The 27,610-nt window shown below is 31.7% G+C and overlaps 2 protein-coding genes across 2 annotated transcripts in view; one reads left to right on the top strand and one right to left on the bottom strand.

The window, feature by feature from the left end:
- Positions 1–22,492, top strand: part of LOC139511523 (GTP-binding protein 4-like) — a 23,521-nt gene extending 1,029 nt beyond the window's left edge. The window contains exons 2-17 of the mRNA XM_071298317.1: positions 2,029–2,199; positions 3,028–3,131; positions 3,530–3,613; positions 8,046–8,199; positions 9,695–9,787; positions 10,564–10,713; positions 10,960–11,067; positions 12,468–12,557; positions 13,182–13,292; positions 14,602–14,679; positions 15,110–15,161; positions 17,132–17,232; positions 18,013–18,125; positions 18,730–18,886; positions 19,779–19,928; positions 22,066–22,492. Of these exons, the coding sequence (XP_071154418.1) occupies positions 2,029–2,199; positions 3,028–3,131; positions 3,530–3,613; positions 8,046–8,199; positions 9,695–9,787; positions 10,564–10,713; positions 10,960–11,067; positions 12,468–12,557; positions 13,182–13,292; positions 14,602–14,679; positions 15,110–15,161; positions 17,132–17,232; positions 18,013–18,125; positions 18,730–18,886; positions 19,779–19,928; positions 22,066–22,218 (1,869 nt within the window). The 3' untranslated portion in view covers positions 22,219–22,492. The remainder of the gene's footprint in view (positions 1–2,028; positions 2,200–3,027; positions 3,132–3,529; positions 3,614–8,045; positions 8,200–9,694; positions 9,788–10,563; positions 10,714–10,959; positions 11,068–12,467; positions 12,558–13,181; positions 13,293–14,601; positions 14,680–15,109; positions 15,162–17,131; positions 17,233–18,012; positions 18,126–18,729; positions 18,887–19,778; positions 19,929–22,065) is intronic.
- The window catches only part of LOC139511524 (uncharacterized), a 58,782-nt gene continuing 53,296 nt past the window's right edge, over positions 22,125–27,610 (bottom strand). The window contains exon 3 of the mRNA XM_071298318.1: positions 22,125–27,610. Within this exon, the coding sequence (XP_071154419.1) occupies positions 25,982–27,610 (1,629 nt within the window). The 3' untranslated portion in view covers positions 22,125–25,981.

The following is a 27,610-nucleotide window of genomic DNA, read 5'->3' as shown; positions in this document are numbered from 1 at the left end:
TAACGTCTTTAAAAAGCGACGTTGAATATGTTTTAAATATATCAAGTTGTAGTGGTGTTGTTGTTCTAAATATAGAAACAGAAAAACATGCCACAATGTACGCGTATGCAGTCGAAACCGACGAAATGTGGTTGATACGAAAACATATGACATACGAAAACATATGACACGACGATATGTTTATAACATGCCGTTCATGAAAAATTTATGTTTACAAAGATGGGGTTAAATAATAGATTGGTTGATAGTTGCTAGCATCAACGAATATAAGTGGCAACTAAGCAAATTAGTTTTCTTAATACAAATTGAATAATAACTTGCCCGATTGCTAAATCACTCCTCATTGCCCTCAATCTTGAGGCCTGTTAGCCCAAATTTTCTCTATTGTGTGTTTTGCTCAACGTAGTTTCTTCTCGGTGCTATAAAAGGGGTCTCACTAATTAGCGACAACAAGCGTCAAGAAGCGACAACAAGCGTCAACAAGCGACAAGAAGCGACAACAAAAATTATTTTAGCGACAACAAGCGACAAGAAGACTATTTAGCGACAAGAAAACATTTTTTTTTATTAGATATAAAGAAATTTGTATTTAATGTTTTTTTTTAAATATACGAGCAGATATGTCTAATTAAAATGTTTTATAATATAAATAGACGAAGAAATGAAACATTTGTGAGAAAGCTCAAGATTGTCATTAATTTCCTTTCATCTTCAATCAATATGCATAAACATGATAAATATTGCGAGCTTAATATATATTGCACGAAAAGAGTTTTAAAAAACAAATTATAAGATAAATAATATGTTCTAAAACACAAGGAAAAGTAATCTCATAATACAATAATTAAACGTAATACTGGCTGTTATATATATATATTCATAATAGATGATAAAATATTATCATGTTAAATAATGTTTCATTTTTTTCTATCAATTTTAACTTTCTTCGTCGCTAAAATTATTTTCTTTTGCATATTCTTTTAATATTTATTGCAATAATTAATTTTAATTAAAAAAAAAATGTTTTCTTGTTGCTTGTTGTCGCTAAAATAATTCTTATTGTCGCTTCTTGTCGCTAAAATTCTTGTTGTCGCTAATTAGTGAGACCGTATAAAAGGGTATGCACTGGTTAAGAGTGGGATTGTGGAAAAGAAGTATCAAATCTGCAAATTCTGTTTATGAACTCGCCTTCTAATCTGGTAAACATACTGTTCAGGGTGCTCTTTGGATATTTGATTGAACATATCTTCTCGTTTGTTCTCATAGCAAGGACACTCCATGAGGAAAATGGTGAAGTGTTTCACGTGCTCCACAGTTGCATGACTCTGCGTTGGTTTAGTTGTCTTACTTGGTTCTTATAATAGTTGAGTTCTGTGTAGCCAGTTCTATGTGGGTGAAATATGCTGAAATGTCTTTTAGTTGGGAAATCGTACAAAATTGAGTGCTTTGTAGTTGGTATTTTTCCAAACAGGTCTCTGCATAATTCTCATCTTCTCTGCCATTTGACATCTTGAAGTGTTTTAAAGTTATTTCCAGTGGTTTTTCTTATTGATCCTAGCTGACATTGCTGCTGTTTTTGCAAGGATGTAGGCCTCGTCATTGCCAGTTATATTGGCATGTCCTGGTGTCCATGTTATAATTACATTAAGTCCTTTTTGCCTAAGATGTTGTATGTTCTTCTTTTATTTATCTTATTACAGAAATGTAGCTATTTGGGGCCCAGCTTAGTGTTAGTAGTCCCACAGCACAGACTGTCAGAGAAAATTTTTAGATAAAACTTTATTGTACAAAAACAATTTTTTTAAATTTAGGGGGAAATATTCCAAAGTTCAAACAAATAATTCAAAATTTGGTAAGCAACTGTTTTAATGATACTACAATGTTTATTAGATTGATCTCTCAAAAGAGAAAAAAAGCAGTTACTTTGGTTTTAATAATTATATGAAATTGGTTGTCAGCAAGTTTAGAATACTGGATGTTAAAAGAGTAAGAGGCAATCACAATCTAATGTTTTTGAATAATTTTCAGGATTTTATAGACATAGTGCTGTCCAAAACACAGAGGAAGACACCAACTGTAATACACAAACAATATCGTATTGGCAGAATTCGTCATTTTTATATGCGTAAAGTCAAGTTTGCCCAACAAACATTTCACGATAAATTGACACAGATCTTAACAGATTTTCCCAAACTTGAGGTAGGTATTTAGTCATATGTGTATGTCTAGAAGATTGCCATATTAACATGATTAAGACTTCCTTTTTTCACAAAAATCTTATACAAAAAAAGTATACATTTCGATTAAAATAGGCTTCATTTTGAAAACCTGCTATTTCTAGATTCTTTGATTTTTAGCATTAAACTTCCTTTTAAAATGTTTAAAGTCATATGAAACGAGTGACTGGTAAAAAAAAAATTTATCCAATTCTTGAACCAATGCATGTATATATCATACATGTATACTTAGTCTTTTGTGTACAAATTTATTACTTTTTATGCAAACATATATCGAAAGATCGTAAATTTTTTTTCTCTTTGTCTGTTGTGAGATGAAAATATATATGGCCGCTCATTAATTGTCGAGTTCTGAAGTCATAGTTTACCAATTGCCACCTTATAGCAAACAATCAACAAATAAGCATGGATATTGAGCACGTGTATAACATGTACAATCAGATAATAGTTTATTTTAGTGACAGATAATGTGTATTGCGGTCACTGAATTTTTATGAGTAGGGTCACGCTAAGGTCACTTTGAATACGGAAAATATGTCATTGAATTGCTTCCTGGAAGCAAGCAATTAAAAAAAGTAAACTTCTTCTAATTGTGGTCAAATTAAAGAATTTTCTTCAGAAAAAGTTTTATGCATGTTATGTATATAAGTTTCATAATGATAACTATCCATTTTGTTAAAAAAAACTATACATATTTTTTTGATTTGAGGTTTCATATGACTTTAATGCAAAATTTCTTGATATGGTGAAGGTTTGAAACTGTTTTTTAATCATTTTTATTATATTTTAGGAAGTACATCCATTTTATGCCGATTTGATGAATGTATTGTATGATAAAGACCATTACAAGTTGGCTCTCGGTCAGATTAATACTGCCAGGCATTTAGTAGACAAGTAAGTTGAAGCAGACCCTAAGTAGTATGGCAAACATGGTAAAGCCTAGCATTCTTATTGATATTGCCAAAAGTAAATTAATTTCTCTGTTTATCATGTTCATGCTTTTAATTTTTCTATCCTGTCTGCATGTTTTAGTCAAACAAATATTGGGAAGAGTTTTATTGGATTTAGAGTTAAATGATTGCTCCCTTAATTTTATATTCCCCAAAATTAATAGGAGAGTGGTAAAGAATAATACTTCAAAACCTTGTTGAACTGTAATATGTTGTTACTGTGTGATATGTTAAGACATAGCAACAAATTTTGTCAACATACTGTAGCATAAAGCTGTAATTATACTTTACTTGGACATGTTGAATGAACAAGACTACATATTTTATGTTTGGTTTTTTTAGTGTTGCTAAAGACTATTCCAGACTATTGAAGTATGGAGATTCATTATATAGATGTAAACAGCTAAAGAAAGCAGCTCTAGGAAGGTAACATATACAAATTACTTACAAATAGGATAAACATAGTGACACTGTATCGAGTGTGATACGATATTTATCTACTCAAGACCAGGCTTGCCCAGTGTATCAAATATTAAAAATTTAATTGTTGAAAGTGGATAAATATTGTATTGCACAAGATTTGATGTGGAATCTGTTTCTTTAATGGTTTTAAAAGATATGTAGATAAACTCCATCCTTCTTTTTGAATTATTTGCCAAAATATGTGATCTTTCTATGTGATGTCATCAGGCATGGTCACCTTTTTCATGGTGTCACATTAGGAAATTTAGAGAAAAGCAAGAAAAATTTGACATCATAATTGAATTTTGACCAATGAAGAACTGAGATCAATTAAACCACACGCTGATTAAATTAGGATAATCAGTGGGTGAGGAAAAGGATAAATTGTGTATAAAAAATGAATAGAGATATGTTCATGTATATACATGTACATACATGTACACGCACAATGCATAGATAGATAGATATATAATTTTATTAACCAATCATGGTGCCCAAAGTTTGAGCTATACAATCAAATAAATTACGAAATAAAGCACAGAAAATGATTAGAATGATTAAAGTACATTTAAACAAAAAAACCACATGAATACACATTTACACTAATTAACCTGATATAAACCAAGTTATTGACAAAACATAGTTGTTATGGGTGCCACTGTGACCTGGAGAAATTACATAAATCTTTATAGTTCTAGGTCTTTGGGAGACAACTCCTGATCAATTTTATTTCCTATATATGGACCATAATTTGGTATTCGGCCTTTGGTTTCTTTTTGTATCCTTTTTTATAAGTTCTAAAATTTTAACTTTTATTTTGTGGGTTGTGTTGGTGTTAGAATAGTATAAAAGGAACAATTGAGTTTTTCGAGAAAAAATTAATACATTTTGATTCACCGTTTACGTGACAGGAAACCAAACAGGAAACCAATCTTTATTTTCTTTATTTTGCACAATATAATTCAAAAGGCATAAATAAACACCATTACTAGTGTTACTTGCTTCATGTTAATATTTAAAATCTATTTTCAATGTTATATTAAAGTTTTTTTAAAACGTGACAGGAAACCATAAGAAACCGAAAGCATTTTTTTTGTTTTATTTTATTGCAAAATCTGCTTCAAATAATCTGAACAGTATACTTTTTCTTAAAATCCATCTTAAATGTAACAGTATTATAAAACTCCTAAATATGTGCTTGTTTTGAAAACAATTAGTACAATTTATTCAGAATTTTCCATATTTTCTTCATTGATACAGGATACCATAATCGTTGTATCTTGATGTTTTGGCCAAAAAATATATTTATATTTGGTTTTGAAATTCCAGTTATAAAAATTTATTCCAAATCATTGGCAATGTAAAATTCTTTAAATCCAGTAAAGAAAAAAACTTTTAACTTGGAATTAAAATCTTTAAAATAGGCACCATGTGATAATTGTGACCTGTACACCATCTACATGGTTTCCACATTTTAACCTACTTTAGTGGGCTAAAATCAATAAAGTACTTCCTTTCAAGTCATGCCTGGTAAAAGTTTACTTTTCCTTTGACAAGTTTATTGCGTTTCTGAAAAGTGTTTGCAGAACATGAATAAAAAAAAATAATTAAAAATTGTGACAAAGTTACCAACTTTGTACATTCCTAGTGTAACGGTATATTAACATGCATTTTTCATTTAATTATCTTTATTCACCTAAAATATCCAGTAATATTTACTGCTGAAGCAAAATCAATCCAATGAACATCGGCACCATGATAAGAGACGTAATTTCGATTGAATTTTCCAAGGATCCTTTACATCGTTATTGGGAAACGTAGTGTGTTTAAACGTCGGTCAAATTTGAAATCGATTTTGTCAAGTCATTGGGCATTTATTTTCACACAAGATCGTATGTAACATTATGCGCATAGGAATAATAATAGACCCCCCGGCGCAATCTCTTTGAAAATTGTATTTTCCTTTTTTAAACAAGTCGAAACAAGTCTACAGATTATGTTTGCTAACATCCCGTTGGAAACAAAAACAATGTTTAGAACTAGTATATCGTATGTCCGGCTGTAAGGGCGTGATCACATGTTAGTCACATGTTTCACGTATGACCGGAAATGATTAGAACTTAAGGACAAAAAGAATTTTAATAAATAACTGGACTTCTGTTTCGTGTGAAATGTAACGCATAACGATAACGTCATTTTCTTACTTAATTATTACGAAGATCAAAACAAGAATGTAAATCATCTCTGATTTACCTGTTTGCACATCTCGCGAGAGTTCATATTTGCATATTGTTTTTAAGAATTCTATTACAACAAAGCAGATTACATCATCTAAAATTTGCGTTACGAAATCGGACACAAAAATCACGCCACTGTTCTTACATCTGCTACATAAATACTTATAGTTCTCGGCATTTTCTTCTCACTATTCTTATTGGTCGATGTTCTTTGTTATTTGAAAGCAAAAGTTACGAATTTGCCGGTGACGATTATCTATAAATCAGTCAGCGTTATGCTCTTCGGAAGCAAAAAGTAACGCGAGAAACGACACAAAAATACGGTTGTAGAATCTTTGAAATTCGTATATTTCAATTTTTTTTCTAGGGAAGAGTAGCATACACTTGTATGTTCATAAAAATAATGGCATCTTTAGATGTAGTTACAACTTTTCTTACAGTAATTCAAATTTTATCACTTTTCTATAGTTATAGGAAACGGAGCCCAATAGCAAATTATGGTCCATATATATATATATCTATATATATTTTTCTTCAATTTTTTTTTTGTCATTGTATGTTGTAGCTGCAGGGCTCACGCTACCAGGCGACTTGGGCGAAGAAGTCGCTTTCCAGACCGTCACTTCGCTTTCCCTGACCCCCAAAAGCGAAAACAAGTCACCCTGTTCTTGACGATACTCGCTTTCAGTCGCCTCCGACATCGGACATTTTCAATTTTTACCAAGTTGGTGAAACATCAATTTTTTATTGATAATTAAAGAAATTTAGACATAAACGATTCATTATCTTAAGAAAAGAGGTTGAAGCATTGTCTTTGCAGTGTGTAGCAGGTTATTTGATAAAAATACAACTTTTTATCACTTCGTGCATTTCTGCAAGTTCCCGGTGCTTGTTACTCGAAAGCGTACATCAACCTAAATTTCGGCGGCAAAATAAGTTTGTTACTTCATTTAAACGTGATAAAAGTTGCCTCCAGTAAATGTTTAATCCATTTATTGCATTAAAAACGTCATGTTCCTTTCCAAATAACTTGTCAAACATCGTTTATTTTTGTAAATTTTCTTGCAATCGTCCGCCATTGACCGATTTCTAAATTACGGATCTGAACCGGACCAGCTATGACCGAAATCCGTACTTTTACAATAATTACTACGGACGGACGGATGGAACAGCTGACAGAAGAATATTGATCCCAAAGGGGAAAATTACGTATTCCACACGCATTAAGAGACTTTTGGTTACATCTAATTGATTGGTGTATATATAATTCTCTATATTTTTTATGGATTGTTTCAAAGTTGCTTAACTCTGAGACTATTAATTATATTATGGCCCAGCTTAATAACTTTATTTTTTTTATGAGAAACACTGAATTTCATACACAAGATAGATTTGAATTAAATTGTAATTGATATATTAAAATTTCTTTACATTTTTTGAAATAAAAAAATATTTTTTTAGTGCTAGATATTAAATATTTAGTTGGTAGTTTCTCACAAGAACCTTAGTAAAAACTTAAACAACTTTTAATTTGAAATGTTACTTTAATTGTACTCAGATATGAATTGAATAATATAAAAAGAACATTAGTTACATATGACCCTTTATACTATAGTAAAATCCAAACATTGTAGCGCACCGCACGAATGAGCACTTCTCTTTCAAATCTCACCACTTCTCCCTATCAGTTTCAAAAAGAGAAGTCACTTCTCCCTATAATTCTGAAGTAGTGTGAGCCCTGAGCTGATAATAAAATATTAGTCAAAATAAAAGCTGATGGGTGGCTATTTAACATGTTATGGTGATATCAATATAAATCCTGCTATGTACCAGATAGACAAGCTGAACAGGAATTTGAATGTGCTACATGACAATTATGACGATGTAAGGAAATATTCCTGTCAATTTGAAGTATTAGTGCTCTGAATAAAATCAAGGACAAAATTTGTAGGCTTTTTTAACTGCTTTATTTATTTCCTTTCGATCTGTTTATTTCCTTTCGATCTGTTTATTAATCAGCTGATTATTGAATTTGTATATGTACCTTTTTATTGTGAAATTATCTGTATGTTTTAGAATGTGTACCATTTTGATATGACATTATATGTATGATTTAGAATTGTGTACCATTTTGATATTACATTATGTGTATGTTTTAGAATGTGTACTATTATGAAGAGACAGAAACAGAGCTTGGAATACCTAGAACAAGTCCGACAACATTTATCAAGGTTACCATCGATAGATCCAAATACCAGAACATTACTTATATGTGGATTCCCTAATGTTGGCAAATCTAGTTTCATAAATAAGGTATTCAGTCATAGTTTGTTTCTATATATGTGTACCTGTAAACTCAGTCATATACACAGCCAAGATAATAGAATTAATTTGTTTACAGATCTATACAGTTTTTTTTGTCAATTATGTTCATTTCCAGACCAAACTTAAGATTTTCTGTTTTGGACAAGAAAGGATGGCGTAGAAACTCTTGAAGGAACCCAAAGCAAAGTTTGTCATTTAAAATTTACATTGACTCATGCTCTCAATACGGAACAAATGCTCATCTGTGGTTCACATGTACCATTTTTATTTAAAAATTAGGTGATATGGTATAATTGCAAATTAGACAAATATCCACCAAAGGAAAAAAGATGAAGATGTAAACAACTACATGTAACTATGGTCTTCAACAATGAGCAAAAACCATATTGTGTAGTAAACTTTAAAGATTCCAGATTCCAAACTATTTATAAATTCAAAAGAGAAAAATAACGTCCTGTATATCAGTGCATATATTTAATTTTATACTTATTTTATTAACCGGATTTTTGTGACAAAAATGTCGGTTATTGATTTGGGGATGCTCGGTGGGCGGCCGGGCGGTCGGGCAGTCGGGCGGTCGTGCGGGCGGCAATCAAATGTTGTCCGTGCATTAACTCATGAACCGTTCGGCCAAAGCTTTTAAAATTTTAATATGTTGTTACTGACAACTAAATGAAGGTCAAGTTCAATAATGGCGATTTTGACTTTTACCGTTCAGGAGTTATGGTTCTTGAAAGATTGAAAAATGGAGTTTTCAGTCGTGTCCGTGCATTTACGCATGAACTGTTCTACCAAAGCTTCCCAAATTTTAATATGTTGTTACTGATGACAAAATGGAGGTCAAGTTAAATAATGACGATTTTGACTTTTACCGTTCAGGAGTTATGGTTTTTGAAAGATTGAAAAATGGAGTTTCCAGTTGTGTCCGTGCATTTATGCATGAACTGTTCTACCAAAGCTTCCCAAATTTTAATATGTTGTAACTGATGACAAAATAGAAGTCAAGTTCAATAATGACGATTTTGACCTTTACCGTTCAGGAGTTATGGTTCTTGAAAGATTGAAAAATGGTGTTTCCAGTCGTGTCCGTGCATTTTATCATGAACCATTCAACCAAAGCTTTTGAAATTTTTATATGTTGTTACTGATGACAAAATAGAGGTCAAGTTCAATAATGACGATTTTGACTTTTACCGTTCAGGCGTTATGGTTCTTGAAAGATTGTAAAATGGTGTTTCCATTCACGTTGTTGCATTTACTCATGAACCATTCAATCTAAGATTTCAAATTTTAATATGTTGATACTGATGACAAAATGGAGGCCAAATTTGATATTGACGATTTTCACTTTCACCATTCATCAGTAATGGTTCTTGTGATATTGCCAGGACACAAATAAATATTAATAAATCCGGTTTGCTGTCGTTGTGACAGCCTCTTGTTTATTTAGTGTATTAGATATATCAGTATTTTTAATTTTCAGATTACAAGAGCTGATGTAGAAGTACAACCTTATGCCTTTACAACAAAGTCATTATATGTAGGACACACAGACTATAAATATCTCAGATGGCAGGTCTGTCTTATTACAAACTTTTTAATTAAGTTCATACATCATTCCAAAAAAAATATCCTATTATCGACTTTAAGGTCATAGAAAGAATACTGAATTACCTCTCTCTTTATCAGTCAGGGTCCTCGGTGGCCGAGTGGTCTAAGTAGTTAGTGTAATCACTACCCAGTCAACAGTGTGGTTGTGAGTTAGAACCACGTTCATGGGGGTGCACTCGACTCCAATCTTAATTGACAAAGATTGTTAGTTTTCCTATCGAAGGTCAGTGGTTTTCTTCGGGCACTCCGGCTTTCTCCAACATTAAAAACTGGCGGCACAAAATAGCCTTAATGTGGTGCTTAAAAGTAATGTTAAAACACCAAAAATCATCAAACTTTATCAGTCAAGACTTCAGATCAATCAGATGGAATGCTTTCTGTCCAAACTGATGGCATAACAAAATAGATTAGTGTTCAGGAATTTCTTGACAAGGAGATGTTTTTAATTGAAATATCATATAAATCATAAAAGATCTTTTTTCTTTATTTATCTTAGGATTTTGCCATCTTGGTTAATATTATCAGAACAGTTTTATACAACACATTGCTTGTATTTCTAATGTCATGATTTTTTTTAAATTTACTAATGTACATTTAATATATATGTAATATGTGCATGAATGAATTAATCTTTGTTTAATAATTAAAATTGTATGAATGAAGGAATTTGTATTGAGTCAAAATGATAAGTAGCTATAATTAGAATAAAACTTTGGTAAATTTTGATTGCTTTACTAACAGGTAGTGGATACACCCGGTATATTAGATCATAGTTTAGAGGACAGAAACACAATAGAAATGCAGGCTATTACAGCTCTGGCCCATCTTAGAGCTGCTGTACTGTATGTAATGGATGTATCTGAACAGTGTGGACATTCACTAGAACAACAGGTACTTCTTTTTATAATTTATTTTTGGAATAGTCCATAGCTTTTTATAATTAGAATCATGATTTTTAATTGATACACAGTAATAATTACCAAGATATATACAGAATAATTGAAAAATAATTAAGTATGTTTATTGAAGTGCACATATATTTTGTTCTTGTGTTGATTTAGCTTTGTACTTGGAATAAAAAGGATACCATTAGAAGTGTGCTCTATTATTTCATACATTCTGCTCTATCTATTACAGTTAGAATTGTTCAACAATATAAAACCATTATTCGCCAACAAACCTTTAATGGTATGTGTTAACAAAATAGATGTTCTCAAGTTGGATGAACTCTCACAAGATAAACAGGTAAGAACATATATAGTGTCATTAGTTTTACCTGGCTTAATGTGATAGATATAAGAAGATGTGGTATAAGTGCCAATGAGACCACTCTGCTTATATTACAATATTCTGTAAACCTACTAATTTTCAGGATCTTTACTAGATTTGAAGAGTGAAAATTTATGTATATATAAATCATCATAAATGTTTCAAAATTAAACTTTCTGTATATGAATAAACCAGTAAAAATTTGAAATCATGGAAATCAGTTTTAAAGCTTAATGCAAAACTGAGTTTGTTTGACAAAATGTTTGATTGACAATGATTGAGATGAAGAAAATACATATTTCAAATGAAAATTTTCTATGGATTCATAATTAGTGGGGTAAATGTGAACAATGAATTTACATATTTATCCAGAAAAAAATGTAGGGGGGTTGGGGGGTTGGAAGGCAGTTTTTGTCAGCACCCGCCACCCAGACAATTGTAATTGAAAATTATAGTGTGAAAAGTTGCTCTGATATCCATCACCAATATTATTAATATAATGTGCCTTCCAACCCCCCTACATTTTTTTCTGGAATAGCCCTAAACTTAAAATATTCTAAAGCCTTGTATGCAGAAATTGTTGATGCTATGGAATGAAAATGAATCCACCATTAAACCTCATAACTAATCATCATAAATATTACTATAAAACATTAATATAACATAAGAATGGTAAAAGCTAGTACACACTAATTTAAAAAAAACAACATTATACAATGTATACATTTAGTTTCTACAGACAAAAACACATGTAAACAGTGAGAATGAATAAAATGCCACAAAATATTCTGTTGTTTTTAAACTTTTACACACAGATTTGATAAAGATTGATTAGAGTTCCTTATCAATGTATATGATTTCAATAACCATTACAGAGTATTGAAATTATTGAATTCAAATATAATGTTCATCTCCTTTATTTCATATTAAAACTTGAACTATCACTTTTGTTTTTTTTCTTTTGAAGTTAAAAGTGATACTTATTAAACTTCCCTGTTTATGCCTCTATCGCAGTGGCAGGGGCATTATGTTTTACCTTTGTCTGTGCATCCCAAAATTAATTTCTGTTCTTTGACTTTGGTTTGCCTCCATCAAATGTAAAGAAACTTATACACAATGTTTATTACCACCAAACACAGATCAAGTTTGAATTTTGGTGGTCACTTTCAATGTTCCTGAGTTATGTCCCTTTACAAACTGAAAAATTGCTGAATTTGTAGTATATTTACAAATAGGGGATCTATGTCCCATCATCCCATGAATACATTCATATTTAATTGGAATTTTGAAAAAAGTCGTTGTTGTTTGTTCAAACGTGAACTTTTAAGAAATAAGCATCAATAGAAATAATACATATACATTTGATGTGATTACAGCAAATATTTGAGGAGTTTAAGACAGAAGATATACCAGTATTACAGATGAGTACTCTGACAGAAGAGGGAGTTTTTGAAGTCAAGTCTCAGGTAGGTATATTAATAGATATGTTGTGTTAAAAGTTACTTATAGTTATTCCATGAGATGCATCATAATTTGATAGTTGTATCCCTATAGCAGTTGGTTGTTTACAATACAAACTGATGGCAATCTTTACCTACAGTACTCACAAACAGTTTTGTTTGTCCTTGAAAACACTGAATGCAAATATACTTTTTGAATGAAAATGAAAAAAATATTCTATATAAATTTACCAGGACAAATATAATATATTATCAGAATATAAATTTTTGTAAAACAGTTGGCTTTGGGTATTTTCCCGGCTAAAGTCTATATATTTATTATATTAGAATAGGATGTCACAATTTTGTCTTTTAAGGAAGCTGTATTTTAGTTTGCCATTCAACTTATTTTTGTCATTCATTATTATGAAATTTTTAACAATTTATTTAGGTTATTAAGGTGAACAACAAATTTATATTTAGACTTCTGAAACTGTTACATGCTGCTTATCAACCTACTATTCCTGTCTTACAAATTACAGAAGTGAAATAGAAATCATACATATTTCAGATTTGTTAAGCTATAGTATAGACCTAACACAAAAATCAAATAGGCTTGTATCTCACCTATAAATGAAACCTCTATTTTAGGCTTGTGAAAGACTGTTAGCTTACAGGATAGAAACAAAAATGAAATCAAAGAAAGTAAATGATATTCTAAACAGATTACATGTAGCTGTTCCTTCTAAACGAGATACTATAGTAAGTACAATGATCACAATATGTTTAACCTTTCATTTTAAGAAGATGAAGATGTACAATGTAGTATGATTTAACAATTAGACCTCTATCCACCAAGATTAAATTATGTGGATATGAGCAACTATTGATGACTTACTGTACGACCTTCAACAAAGAGCAAAACTAGCTTTATTGTAAGCTATAAAAAAAGCCTAAAATGACACAAACATGACAAAGTAAAACAATTGGTCTGTTTATTTCTAATATTTGCAGGTAGAAATTAAATCCAAGGCTCCTTGTTGAAGGCCGTACCTTGACCTATATTGGTTAACTTTTATAAATTGTAATTAAGATGGAGAGTTGTCTCAGTGGCACTCATACCACTTCTTCCTATATTTATATAATTTGTTTTTGTTTTTATTGATTTTAATAAGAAACATGTATAAATATTGTTTATTTTAAAGAAATTATAGGTGGGTGATATTGTCAATTTTATTGAATGAGAGATACATGTAAAAGAAATTGTATGGAAAATCTATCAATATTTGAAGTGAAATAAACAGTGTATAGGTTCTGATTCATATCAGACCATTAAAATCAATTACACATATTTTGAATCACAAACATCAGAGGATATAAAATGTTTTTCTTGTAATTTTTAAGCCTCTCATAGAACACTTGTTTCACAGAATTAAGTGATTGTTGTGCAAATGTCATAAGGCTACAGATGCAAAATTAGAACCTTAGTAATTAATTTAAGCAACTTGGAATTTATGTACACATTTCTATGCCCCATTTATGGGCATTATGTTTTCTGGTCTGTGTGTCTGTTCGTTTGTACATTTCCGTCTGTCTTGCTTTAGGCTAAAGTTTTTGGTCGAGATAGTTTTTAATGAAGTTTAAGTCCTATCAACTTGAAACTTAGTACACATGTTCCCTATGAGATGATCTTTCTAGTTTTAATGCCAAATTAGAGTTTTTACCCAATTTCATGGTCCATTGAACATAGAAAATGATAGTGCGGAAGGGGCATCTTTGTACTATTGACACATTCTTATAATATTGTAAGCTGAATGAAACAACATCTTAGATATGAGTGTAAAATTATCTGACTTTTTTTTAACCAATGCAGAAACATCCTACTCTACATATGTATTGACCTTGTCTCAGATCAAACTGACAGCCTCTAAAAAGATTTAAAAAAACAAGTATGCTAAACAGACAGGGAAAACAAATTAAGAAATATTGTGTCAGTCATTTACATGACTATTTTAGTATCTTAGAAATACTGTCAATGTAGAGAAGTTTTTAATCAAGTTGATTGTTTTAGGCACGACCACCATGTATACCTCAGGCAATATTGGATAAAAGGAAAGCCATGGAAACAGATAAACCCAAGAAAAAACTGGTAAATATAATATATTGTAACATTGTATTGTGTATTCTTCAGAAAAAAATGTGTTTTTCACATGTGTTTAGTAATAGGGTGGTAACTGCATATATCAATTTTTTATGTATGAGTGCATATCTCTAAATGAAATCAGTGAAGAATATAGCATGGTGTTTTATTTATGTTCATCTTTAAAACTTATAATAGATCTCAATAATTCAGTTTTCAGTTTGGAGCAAAAGAATCTTATAAAAAATTTATCTTTTAGTAAATAGAAGGTTTAAAGTCTAGTTGAAAACATTGATACAATTTTAAAGATTAAAAGATTAGTGATGTTATGTCTTTTGATAATGATGTTAATTCCTTGCATTGTATTCATATTTAGATAGAATAATATCAATGGCACCTAGACGTTACTTTTGTTTTATTTGGTGCTCCTACTTTTCAGGAGAGAGATTTTGAAGTAGAGATGGGTGATGAGTATTATCTGGATCTTAGAAGTAAGCATAGAAATAGTGTATCTATACCCTGTGATAGTCAAGGCCAAAGTGCAAAAGTTTTAACCATAAATCTCAAAATGCTAAATAATGACAAATTAAATATTGGTATAAAAAAATGGAATGAATCAAACAAACACATTCCAATTACTCTGAAAAACTATGTGAACATTATAATTTGTAGATTTCTGTTCAATCAACATGGCTAAAAATTACATGTATAATATTAAAAGATGGAACATAGTACAGTATGAGACTGTCATTTATAAGGCCACATTTAAAAGAATGTCTGTTTCCCCTCCCCCGGGTCTACCCTTTGTAAACAGACCAGGAAGGCAGGTTCTTTTTTTTTTTTTTTTTTTTTTTTTAACTGGATGTGATTGTCATAGCATGGTCACATGAATGGTTTGACTTGTCCAGTCCAGGCCACTTATCAGTTGTTTGTGCTCAATTCGAGTGTATTTATTTAGATTATCAATCCTTCTGCTTTCAAGCACTTTCCAAAAATGGAAACAAATTATTTTCAGGAAAAAAATAATTTCGATTTTTTTTGTGGAAAATAATTTTTTGACCCGGGTGCTTATTTTTGACCCGGGTGGGGGAGGGGAAACAAACATATTTTTAATTTTGGCCCAATGCTATATGCACACACAAAAGAGTGGTAGATTAATTTTTGTTTGTTTAACATCATGTGGCAAGTATTTTATGCATATTTATTGTGAGAACAAATATATGATAACAATAAATCCAATTTGTAAAGTTGATCAACTGGGATGCAGGGTTGGAATTAGGAAAACAGCTGAAAAGGAGACAATATTTTGTACAGAGAGAGTCTCCCACAAAAAGAACTATTAAAACAAAAGTATGTTAAGGTAGCACAATACAAAGATTTTATAACTCCAACTCCCAAGTTTTAAAATGCGGTAACTTTCTTAATAATGCCTGAAAAATTATAAAAGTGGTAGTTTTGGATAGCTAACAGATTACTCTTTCAAAGTAATGCAATGTTAGTATTATGCAACAATTATGTAACCAATTATAATGTTAACTGTGTCTAAAATATTTTTCACCAAATTTCCACTTTCAAATGAAATTAGCTTCTGCATAGGTATTCCTAGAGGGTTGATTTTATTACATGTTGTTCCTATGGCCATTATCTACAAAAGGGTGTCTCATATTTCAGATAGAATTTATAGAACAAATTTAACACATAATTAAACATTATCTTCTTTTATGTGGTTAGGATGTTTACACTAATTAGAGATTTATGAGAGAATGTAATACCATAGAGACAATCTGAGACACCCTTTTGAAGCCCATGATGTGTTGATTAAGATTTCGTTAAAATTTTCTGTATAGTTAGAGAGATGATAGAGCTAAATTCATTCAAGTGAACTTACCCAGATTTTGCCACTAGTTACATAATAATTGATTACATAATGATTGCATAATAAAAATATTGCATTCATTTAAAAGATTAATCTTTTATCTATCTATGTATACCTCTTTTATTATTTTCAATGCATTCTTAAGAAAGTTACAGCATTTCAAAGGTAAGTGATTGAAAGTAAAAAAATCTTTGTATTGTGCTACCTTAAAAGTCACCTAAACATGATAAGAACTATAATACTTTTTGATACAAGTTTTTATGCCTCATTTATGGGCATTATGTTTTCCGGTCTGTAGGTCCGTTTGTCCATCCATCCTTCTGTCGGTTCGTCCCTCTTCAGGTTAAAGTTTTTGATCGAGGTAGTTTTTGATGAGGTTGAAGTCCAATCAACTTGAAACTTAGTACACATGTTCCTTATGATATGTTCTTTCTAAATTCAATGTCAAATTATAGATTTTCTCCCATTTTCACGGTCCATTAAACATAGAAAATGATAGTACTGATTGGTCATCTGTGTACTATGGACACATTCTTGTTTTTTTATTTATTAATATTTATTACACTGAGTATATATTTGTTTCAGAACACTGGGATTTACTTAAGGAGGGAGAAAAGTATGACAAAATACCAGAAATATGGCAAGGTCACAATGTTGCAGATTTCATTGACCCAGAAATTATGGAGGTACAGTTTTATGTTTGATAATTAGCAATTACACAATAAGAAGACAATTATTCTACTTTATTGATAATTTCTTAAACAGATCTTGGATCTGAGATGGATTTTTTCTCAGTTGAATAAATTGAGTTTGTAAATGTCTTAAAAAATGGCAATAAAATGTTTAGAAGTGTTTTGGCCATTTTATCTCGGTATATGATTTTTAATGAAATTGAAGCATAGAAACTCCCTCTTATTTTATAAACTTTTATTATATATGATATTTTCAAAACCTTGACAATCTTGAAATATCATTATGTTCAAAAATTTTGCTTCAAATTTTTATTGTAATAATTTTCCATATCACCTTTCTCCTGTGTCTCAGTTGGGAGAAAATGGATGAATGAATTAATGATAATACATCATTGATGTTGCATAGGAAAATAAGAATAAACCAAATATCAATGGTCTTGAAAACTTGGGGAAGGTATCGGCTTCACTTCAGCTGAGGGCTGTTGCTTTTCGATGAGATCATAGCTGAGAAACAAGTTCTTGGTCAAAATACATTTGATTATCTATAATTATAGACATGATAAGATAAGTTTGATTACAAGTTTGCATTCAAAACATCTCCTAATTTGCATAGATAACGTAATTATGTATATTGACATATTGTTTAAAGGAAGATCAATATTCAGTAAAACAGCAAATAATTGCAATGCACAAAAAAATAATAAAAGTCGTACAAAAGTTGATTAATAATATTATTTAAAATATATGATAATTAAAATTGATTTTATTGTGTAGAAATTAGATGCCTTAGAGAAGGAAGAAGAATTGAGAGAACAGGCTGGTTATTATAATAATGAAGAGAGTGAGGAAGACGAAGAAATGCAGGAGATTAGAGCAACGGCTGGAAGGTAGGTCATAGGTCATGCTACTTTGGGCAGGAGATTAGAGCAACGGCTTGAAGGTAGGTCATAGGTCATGCTACTTCTTAGGGTAGGAAATTAGAGCAATGACTGGAAGGTAGGTCATAGGTCATGCTACTTTGGGCAGGAGGTTAAAGCAACGGCTGGAAGGTAGGTCATGCTACTCTAATGAACATGAGATTAGAGCAACGGCTGGAAGGTAGGTCATAGGTCATGCTACTCTAATGAGCAGGAGATTAGAGGAAGGTAGGTCATTTCTTTATTTTGTATAAAGAAAAAAACATTCCACCATTGGTAGTATGGTCAATTTGTAGGATGCTGTTAACCCATCACAAAGTTTTACTGAATTTTTTGAAAATATTACCCAAAATGCATTAGATTCTCCAATTATCAATTCTTTAAACATGTTTTCAGATATATTTTTTTTGGTTTTTAAAATGAAACAGCAATTTGAATCAGATTTTTAATATGACAATGTAAAAATATATCAGTTTCAATTTTGAAAAGAGAGTAAAAAAACTGTGATTGTAAGAAATAAGATATGGAAATTTGATACTTATATTCATTGTTGGATGTTGAATTTATACTGTAGAATAAGAGAGAAAAGAAAAATAATTGTTTTGGAGTCTAGAGAAAAGAGAACTATTGAAAAACCAAGATTGCCGAGAACTGCCAAAAAATTAGACACAAAGAGAATGACCTCAGAAATGGGAGAACTTGGTGTTGATGTGGACATTGATGATGATGAAGTAAGTTCAGTAAGCTGCCAGGCATGGTAGTGAGGCACAAACACTTATTGTCAGATTTATCAGTAAACTGCCAGGCACCAATAATTATTGTCAGATTTAACAGAATACTGTCTTCAATATTCAACTCATTTACTAAAATTATAGATCTCACTACATTTTGTTATTGACCTTCATACTTAATATGCTCTTGCATATATGAAAATTCTATTACACTCCAAAAATGCATTTATTTCTTTCATATGATGGAAATAGTGGTTTGAAGTTAATTGTTCTGTTTGTTAACTTTTCTTTTAAAATCTAATCATCTGAAACTGCTCAATGGTTTGAAACCAAAGTTTGTAGCTTCTTTGATAAGATGACAACTAAATAGTTTGTTACTTCCATCCAGGTTAATAAACCAACATGGCCACCTTGTAAATTTTAATAGTCATTGGGAATTATTGCAAAAATTATAAGAGCTAGGTTTAAACTGTAAAACAAAATGGACCATCCTGATAAGAAGTATCTACCCTGAAAATTGAAGAAAAAAATCTGTCAACCTGTTTTGGAGTTATTGCTGGTGAAATATCCATGTTTTGCAGTTTTTTTCCCTGTCATCTTGAGAACTATGGGATGTACATTAAAGTATACACTGGAGAAAGATATGAGCATTACCAGATCTATCTATTATGAAACTTTCACAACCCTTTTTGTAGTTTGCAATTAGGTGTTACTGTTTTATGTAGTTTTGGCTATTATCGAAAAACTGGTAGCTATGTTAAACAATGCTCAGTAACACTTGTAAGAGTAACTTGTATGTGCAAATAAAATTCCAATATATTTAAATATTAGAATATTTGAATGAAATTATTCACTTGTTTTCTTTATTCATATGTAAATTATATAATTTTAGACACATCTTGGAAGGGCCAGATCCCGCAGTGTCACCAAAAAAGCTCTGAAACGTAAGAGAGAGCAGTCGATGGAAGTGGATACCAAGAGCAGATCAAGGAGTAGATCAAGAACAGTACCTAGAGACCAGTCTGGTGTCAGAGATCCTGTGGTAGGCTAATATCCTTTTTCTGCTAAAACAAAATTTAAGATAAGATACACGTCACATTTGTCCATTTAAGGGTCATAGATATAGGAAGATGTGGTGTGAGTGCCAATGAGACAACTCTCCATACAAATTATGTACATTTAACGGCAAAATGGCATGCACTTTTGTACTCCAGATGTTATTGATGAAAAATGTATGCTGTCGAGAAGGAATTAACATCTATACTATTAAATGAGAAGACCTCATTTTGTGTGTCTCTTCTCTTCTTTCCACAATAAAGTAATCATCATGTCTCTGTGTCCTATTGGGGCAGTGCATAGTCACATTTGTCATCCATTTATATGATTATTCAGATTGAGTTATTTTGGGAGAAAAACAAGAAAAAAACGCATCCGGATATTGATTCCGTCATTGGTAGAAATTTTAAGTGTTATTAGACTTCCGGTTTGCGTTTTTCTGTATTCTTTGAACATACATATAAGTGTATTTTCTATCTGCTATCTTTTTCAAGTTTACTATCCACAGCGGTCACAGAGTTCACTAAATAGAGAGAGTCTGTATAATATAGAAATGACCGCCGTGAATCGATTTGTAAACTGGAATTGAAAGAAAAAAGCAAACACTTTATTTATAGTCATGAATGTTTATCATACAGTTAAGCGTTAAAAGTATGCATGTGTTATTAATGTTAATAGAAATTTTTAAAAAATGGGAATTTTTGAAAAATAAAGGAAGAGCTGGGCTAGAAAAACAATTGTCCTGTCCCAAAGCACCTTAATTTTGATACCTTTTCTGAAATTCTCCTTCAATTAAATCTTTTACAGAAATTCATTATTACAAAAAAAAGAAGATGTGGTATGATTGCCAATGAGACAACTCTCCACAAGAGACCAAAATGACACAGAAATTAACAACTATAGGTCACCCTTACGGCCTTCAACAATGAGCAAAGCCCATACCGCATAGTCGGCTATAATAGGCCCAAAATGCAATGTAAAACAATTCAAACGAGAAAACTAACGGCCTTATTTATGTACAAAAAAAATATGTAAGACAGAAACAAACAACAACCACTGAATTACAGGCTCCTGACTTGAATGTTCATAATATACTAAATGTATGTTCATATTGAAATTAAAAAAACAAAAAAAATGGAATTTTGGAAATAAAGGAGGGATATAAAAAAAACATTTTCCTGTCCCCAAGTACCTATGTTCCTGAAATTTTCCAGTCATTAAATGTTTTACAAAATTCTTCCTACAATACTTTTCATACTTTCAACCACGCTCTGAATGCCCGTGATTTCGCGGGTGTGTTCTAGTATATCTAAACTTAGAACCAATTTTCTTGCATAAAATTACATTACAAATATGAGTAAAGTAAAAACTCATGAAGTTAAGCATGGTTAAAAAAAACTAGAAATTGAGCATGGTTTTGAAGAAACAGTGGTTCAGCACAAAATTACCAGCAAAGCATAAATGAACAGATTATATTAACCCTTGACAGCTGTCATTAGCACCTATATAGCTATACTAAAAGAGTAAATCAACCAATAATATTTACCCCAGACAACTGCAACTAGCACCTGTATTAAGAGAGTAAATGATTGATTGATTGTTGGTTGCTTAACGTCCAGTGGCAAGTATTTCATGCATATTCAGGATGAGAACAAGTTCACAATAAATACTATAGGTAGGTCTTGAAATAAAACAGGCCATATGGGATGATGGTCAGGGAAATTTGGACTGCCACTGGAAATGAGGGTATATTGGATAGGGACAGAAATTTTGCCTTGCAACAGGCCACCTACGGACCCCTCAAAGAGTTGTTGCAAGGGTTCTTAACGTGCAAAGAGCGTGACACTCTCTTTACACGAGGCATTGGATTTAACGTCCCCAATCTGACCGGACGTGACTGCGAACTTGATACATCCCGCACAGCAAAACGGACGCCCCACTTCGGCATGCATTTTACTGCCGGTTGGAAGAAGACCCAAGTGACCATATTTCTATCCCCCAGTCACCCTTGGGGGTGAGAGTAAATGAACCAATGATATTAACCCCTGTAATCTATAATTAGCACCTGTACTGTTATAAACGATGTAATACAATGTAAAGGATGATTAATTTCTATTCCACAGATGGCTAAGAAAGTAAAGAAGATTGCCATGAATGCACAGAAAGCCAGGAATCATCAAGCTCGTAAGGGTGAAGGAGACAGAGTTATCCTCGACATGAAACCTAAACATCTCTTCGCTGGAAAACGAAAGCAAGGCAAAACAGATAGACGTTAAACAACTTTTATTTTTGAGAACATTAGTTTTAGTAATGGATGGATCAAGAATATAAGCTACAAACTTGTTATTGTCAAAGTGAATATTGGAAAGTTAACGTTTTTTTAAACGATTTTAATCTCAGTTAGCTGTTTACATATGATATACAATGGAGAATCTTAAACAACAGCCATGTTATATTATTTCAAACCGTGTAAAGTCTGACATAATTTAAAGATACATTATGGATGTTATTGTTAATGATAAAGATACTTATTAAACAAATTCCACAGTCCTTTTTTTTTAAAGATCCAGTTTATTGCCACATCATCACCAGATTGTTTTATATGAGCCACAAAATCTTCTCATTATAACCCAAATAATACCAAAGGATATTTTAGGGCAATATAAAATGAATATGGAAATGGGGAATGTGTCAAAGAGACAACAACCTGATCAAAGAGTAGAAAACAGCCAAAGGCCACCAATGGGTCTTCACCATCGAGAAAATCTGCACATAAAGGCATGCTCAAGCCAGCTCCCTAACAAAAATGTGTACTAATTCAGTGATAATGGACAGCATACTTAACTCTGAAATATATATAAGAAATGAAAATTAAAAATCATACAAGACTAACAAACCCAGAAGGCTCCTGACTTTGTAGAGGTGCAAAAATGCAGTGAGTTTAAAAATGTTTTTGAGATCTCAACCCTCCCCCTGTACTTATAAGTTTTGTTATCCATTCAAAAACATACAGCTTTTATTTTAGTTCAGCTTAATTCAGAAGGAGGCTACTTAATGGTGTCAAAGACTTCACTCAAGTATGTGTCCATAGCAAAATCTTGTATATTGCCAGAAAAATTATTTGCACCTTGGAATTTAGTCTACATTTTCAGTGTGATTAAGAAGCTCAAGAAGTGTGTATGTTTATTATTCTGGTGAAACTTCATAAAAGTATTCAATCCTGATATATTTATAAAACCAAAGGTGCATTCCCTTAAAGTCAAATGACGAATGAGGAATACCAATCATGCAAGACATGAGGAAAAACGATACTTGTTTTAGTTTATAAAATCATAATACAGGAAAAATTCTGAGATTTGCCAAGTCATCAATCCACTAGAATAGTCATAATAGACTGTTGCGAACCAATAGCTGAGTTTCCTTTGTCTAAACGAAATCACAGAAAACGATGTCTCACTATCTTTTTGGCCACTAAGTAGGTCCAAGTAGTTGGTTGCTTTCAGGTTGTTTTTTTTAACAGCATCTATTTAGCAGATCCGCCCTGAAGTGTCTTTGTGTTCAATACGAATGTGTACTCTAAATTTTGGTTTCTTTGATAACTAATATAATAAAAGAAGATGTGGTATGATTGCCAATGAGACAACTCTCCACAAGAGACCAAAATAACACAGAAATTAACAACTACAGGTCACTGTATGACCTTCAACAATGAGCAAAGCCAATACTGCATAGTCCGCTATAAAATGCCTTGAAATGACAATGTAAAACAATTCAAACGAGAAAACTAACGGCCTAATTTATATAAAAATTGCACAAAAAAACAAATATGCAACACATAAACAAACGACAACCACTGAATTACAGGCTCCTGACTTGGGACAGGCACATACATATACAATGTGGCAGGGTTAAACATGTTAGCGGGATCCTAACCTTGGACAGTGGTATAACAGTACAACATAAGAACGAGCTATAAAAATCAGTTGAAAAAGGCTTAACACATCAGATGGACAAAAATAGAAGTGGACGTGGACAGGTACTTGTACATTCAGATAACAAAAAGACGCTAGGAACAGATCTGAGAATACTACCAGTTAAACCACAGCTATTTCAAAGCCTCTAACAACGAATAAAAAAATCATGCATCTAAGACTCCATACATTTTTTTGTACACTATTTTTTATATATAATTTTGGCCAAGTATTGTTTTAGAGAGTATTTTTTATCAAGTTTGAAACAAAAGAGTGATTCAAATTGGTTGGGAGAAGCAAACGACTGTTTTTGGATCAGGTTAGCAGAGCAAAAGGGGATGATTCTGAATGAACCAATATGAAAATTTAATTTTCTGATTTATGTACTCCCAAAGTCTACTCATTGTTTATGCTGAGAAAGGTATAATTTTGTTTAAAAGTTCATTAACAACAGATTGACAATTCTGACCTTGCATTTAAGGTGATACCTAACACCTTCACGAAAATTAATTTGGCTCGTTTAATTTTAATGAAATTATGACGAAGTATTTACTTTGACCTTTTGACAAAATTATCAAAATTTCAAAACATTTGAACCAATTAATTTATCAGAAAAATTACACTGGTTATATAGTAGTTTGACAATCACTAATTTTGATCATTGAGAAGCTTAATATTCCCTTAACAACACAACGTAATTAAAACGTTTTGCTGATTTTACAGAGTTATCTCCCTGTAGTGTTAGGTACCACCTTAATGAACTAGACGAATAAGAAAGATTTGTTTTGTTATGTGCCAAATTTGATATTAAAACAGATTCATATGTACACAGTGCATATAGTATTTGGATACATGTCAACTCGTACTTTCGGCAACTCGTACTCAGCCAACTCGTACTTTCGGCAACTCGTACTTCTACCAACTCGTACTTCTACTAAGTCGTAACCAATATTTTTTTAGCATTATAATATAAGTTTTCTACGTTTATATCCGTAGATATGGATATTTTAACTCCCTGAAGTATCCCAGTGCACCCTGAGGTAGATCCATAGAATATGAAAAGGATATTTTTTACTGAACATTGCGTTGAACATGTCTTAGTTTTTTCGTGTTAGTAGAAAATATTTTTAACATTATAATGCTTCATATTTTATTATTTACCTACTGATTTATCTACTGATAGGATTTGTATATGAAAAAAAATCCTCAAGTGTCAAGGTGTGCTCGATCCTTAGAATATTTGAAGAGATTTTTTACTGAATATTGCGATAAACACGTTGTTTGTTGATGTGTTAACACTTTGTTTTTTGTTCTTTTTTTTTATATAAGTATGGCAGTCAGTTCGTTTTCTGTTTGAATTGTTTTACTGGTCATTATAGCCGACTATGAGGTATTTTAAAATGTATATTTCATCACAATACTACTATCATTTATATACGTATTGACCTCAATTATTATAAAAGTTAAAATAAAAATTAAGCCAATATTTAGAAGAATTACGAGAGGCGCATTTACTTCTCTCTGTTTATTCTACTTTTAACAAATCCATTCTATTTTTGTAGGTATGTTATCCACTAATGACCACTGATTAGCATATTGTGTACTCATAATTATTTTAATGTGCATATCAAATAAATTGCCGTGCAAACAATTTCAAACAATCAATTCTAAGGAATACTAATGATTATAACGATTATCATTTTATAAGCTTATTTAAAACAATTATGATTGAATTTTATTAACAATGAAAGTTGGTTTTTTTATTTGTATTTTGCTATATAATAATATACGAAAGAAAGTTACAATAACTATGCATATAAACTTGATAAATAATATCAAATAAAACATGGTTACGAGTTGGTAAAAATAGGGTACGAGTTGGTTGAGTACGACTTGCCGAAAGTACGAGTTGTCGTGTACCCTATTTGTCTGATTAAAACAAGTGCAGTGAAAATAGTACAAAAATAAAAAATTCCCCTAACATATTAATATTGTCTGTTTGCTAGTTGATGTAAATCGTCAATAGAAATAATAACGCTTCACAGCAGCGGACCCTTGTCTGACAGTGTCATTGTGATTTATAAATTTCAATAGATTTGCAAATTTTGTTTATAACTAACAGTTCTCTCGTTTCACAGTTGTAAGATAATCCGTACGGTTGATTGATACCATCTTCTGCTGTCAGGACGATATCATGTTTCTGTCCGTCATTAGATATTCTATGTATGTTGTTTGATTTATACCCTGATACGTACACATCACCACGGTCATCTACAGCCACACCACGAGTATCTTTCAGGTCAGGACTACTGTATATCCCACGTTCTTTTCCATCCGATGTAACAACGAAGACTTTATCACTATCTCTGTCTGTACAATAGACATCACCATCTTTGTTAGCACATATATGAAAAGTATCAAATATTGTTTGAATTGTATTGAGAACTTTACCATTGATATCTATACTGATAAGAGTGTTATCTTGGTTATTTACCCAGATCTTATCCTTTACACTAGTTATACCAAAACAATTTCCGTCCACTTTAATTATCCTTCCAGGCTTTAATGTTGTCAGGTTAATGATCTGGATACCTTCATGACCTACAGATACTAAAGCATGGTTGTTGTCATACAAGGTAATACTTTGTGGTAAAGAATTCAAATTAATTATTTTGGGTTTGGATCCATCAAGTTTACAAACATAAAGTTTTGTTTTGATCGAATCACCAAGGAGTAAACTTTCACCAGGAATAAAGCAACCACTAGCAATACTAACTTCATCGCCTAATTTCGTGGTTTGGATGGAATGTGTTAACGACAATTTTCTTTCGTTTTTGATGAGAAACAGACCTTGTTGGTCAATATCTAATACAGACATTGGTACTGGAATATTGTCTACCGTTATTGTTCCCAAGTCTTGGATTAATTTCTTCATGTTCGATTCTTCTTCTGGAGGATGATATGTTAGTATAGGGACAGTAGCTTTTTGAATTTCTCTGATATCCAATTCCTTTTGGTGGGTTTTCGCATCTAGAAATTTAACTGCTCGGAATAAATGGATTTCTGATGTGTTTTGCTTTAGTGATTTAAGATCTCTTTTCCATGAAGACAATGAATCAATGCTGGATTTGACGCCATCTTCATTTCTGGATACCGTGTCATTACAGTATTTATACTTGTTATCAATGTCTTTAAGTATATCTGCTTCTATCTTATCTAAATGTGCGAGAACTCTTTGCTTCATTTCTGTCACTCTTTTCTTGATATTATTTCGACTTTTTGTCAAATCGTTAAGTGTTATCCCTGTTTTACCGAGTATGTTGTCTGTTACTTTACTTAGATTGTCCAATCTTCTCTCTAAGTCAGAAATAGCGGTACTATCTTTCACGCCTCTAGCTGCTTTTTCAATCGAAATGATTGGCTTACAATTCTTATGTGATACAGGTACACATGAATCACAGATTACTTTGTCATGTTGACAACAGAACAGTACAGTCTTTTGATCGGGGTGATTCTCACAGTTCTTGGACAATTTAAGCAATGAATCACTGAGTTGTTGTATCTCTTTCATTGGTACTACTTTGTGAGGTAGGGACATCCTTTCATGAGCTCTGGCGCATGACTTACACACAAGTTCACTGCAGTCGCTGCACCAGGATACGGCTTTAATGTCTTCGTTATGACGCTGACAACCAGC

This window comes from Mytilus edulis, chromosome 2 (genome assembly GCF_963676685.1).
Source record: "Mytilus edulis chromosome 2, xbMytEdul2.2, whole genome shotgun sequence".
Taxonomy (NCBI): Eukaryota; Metazoa; Mollusca; class Bivalvia; order Mytilida; family Mytilidae; genus Mytilus; species Mytilus edulis.
Note: the sequence above shows the minus strand (reverse complement) of the source record. Positions and strands in the feature narration are given on the sequence as shown.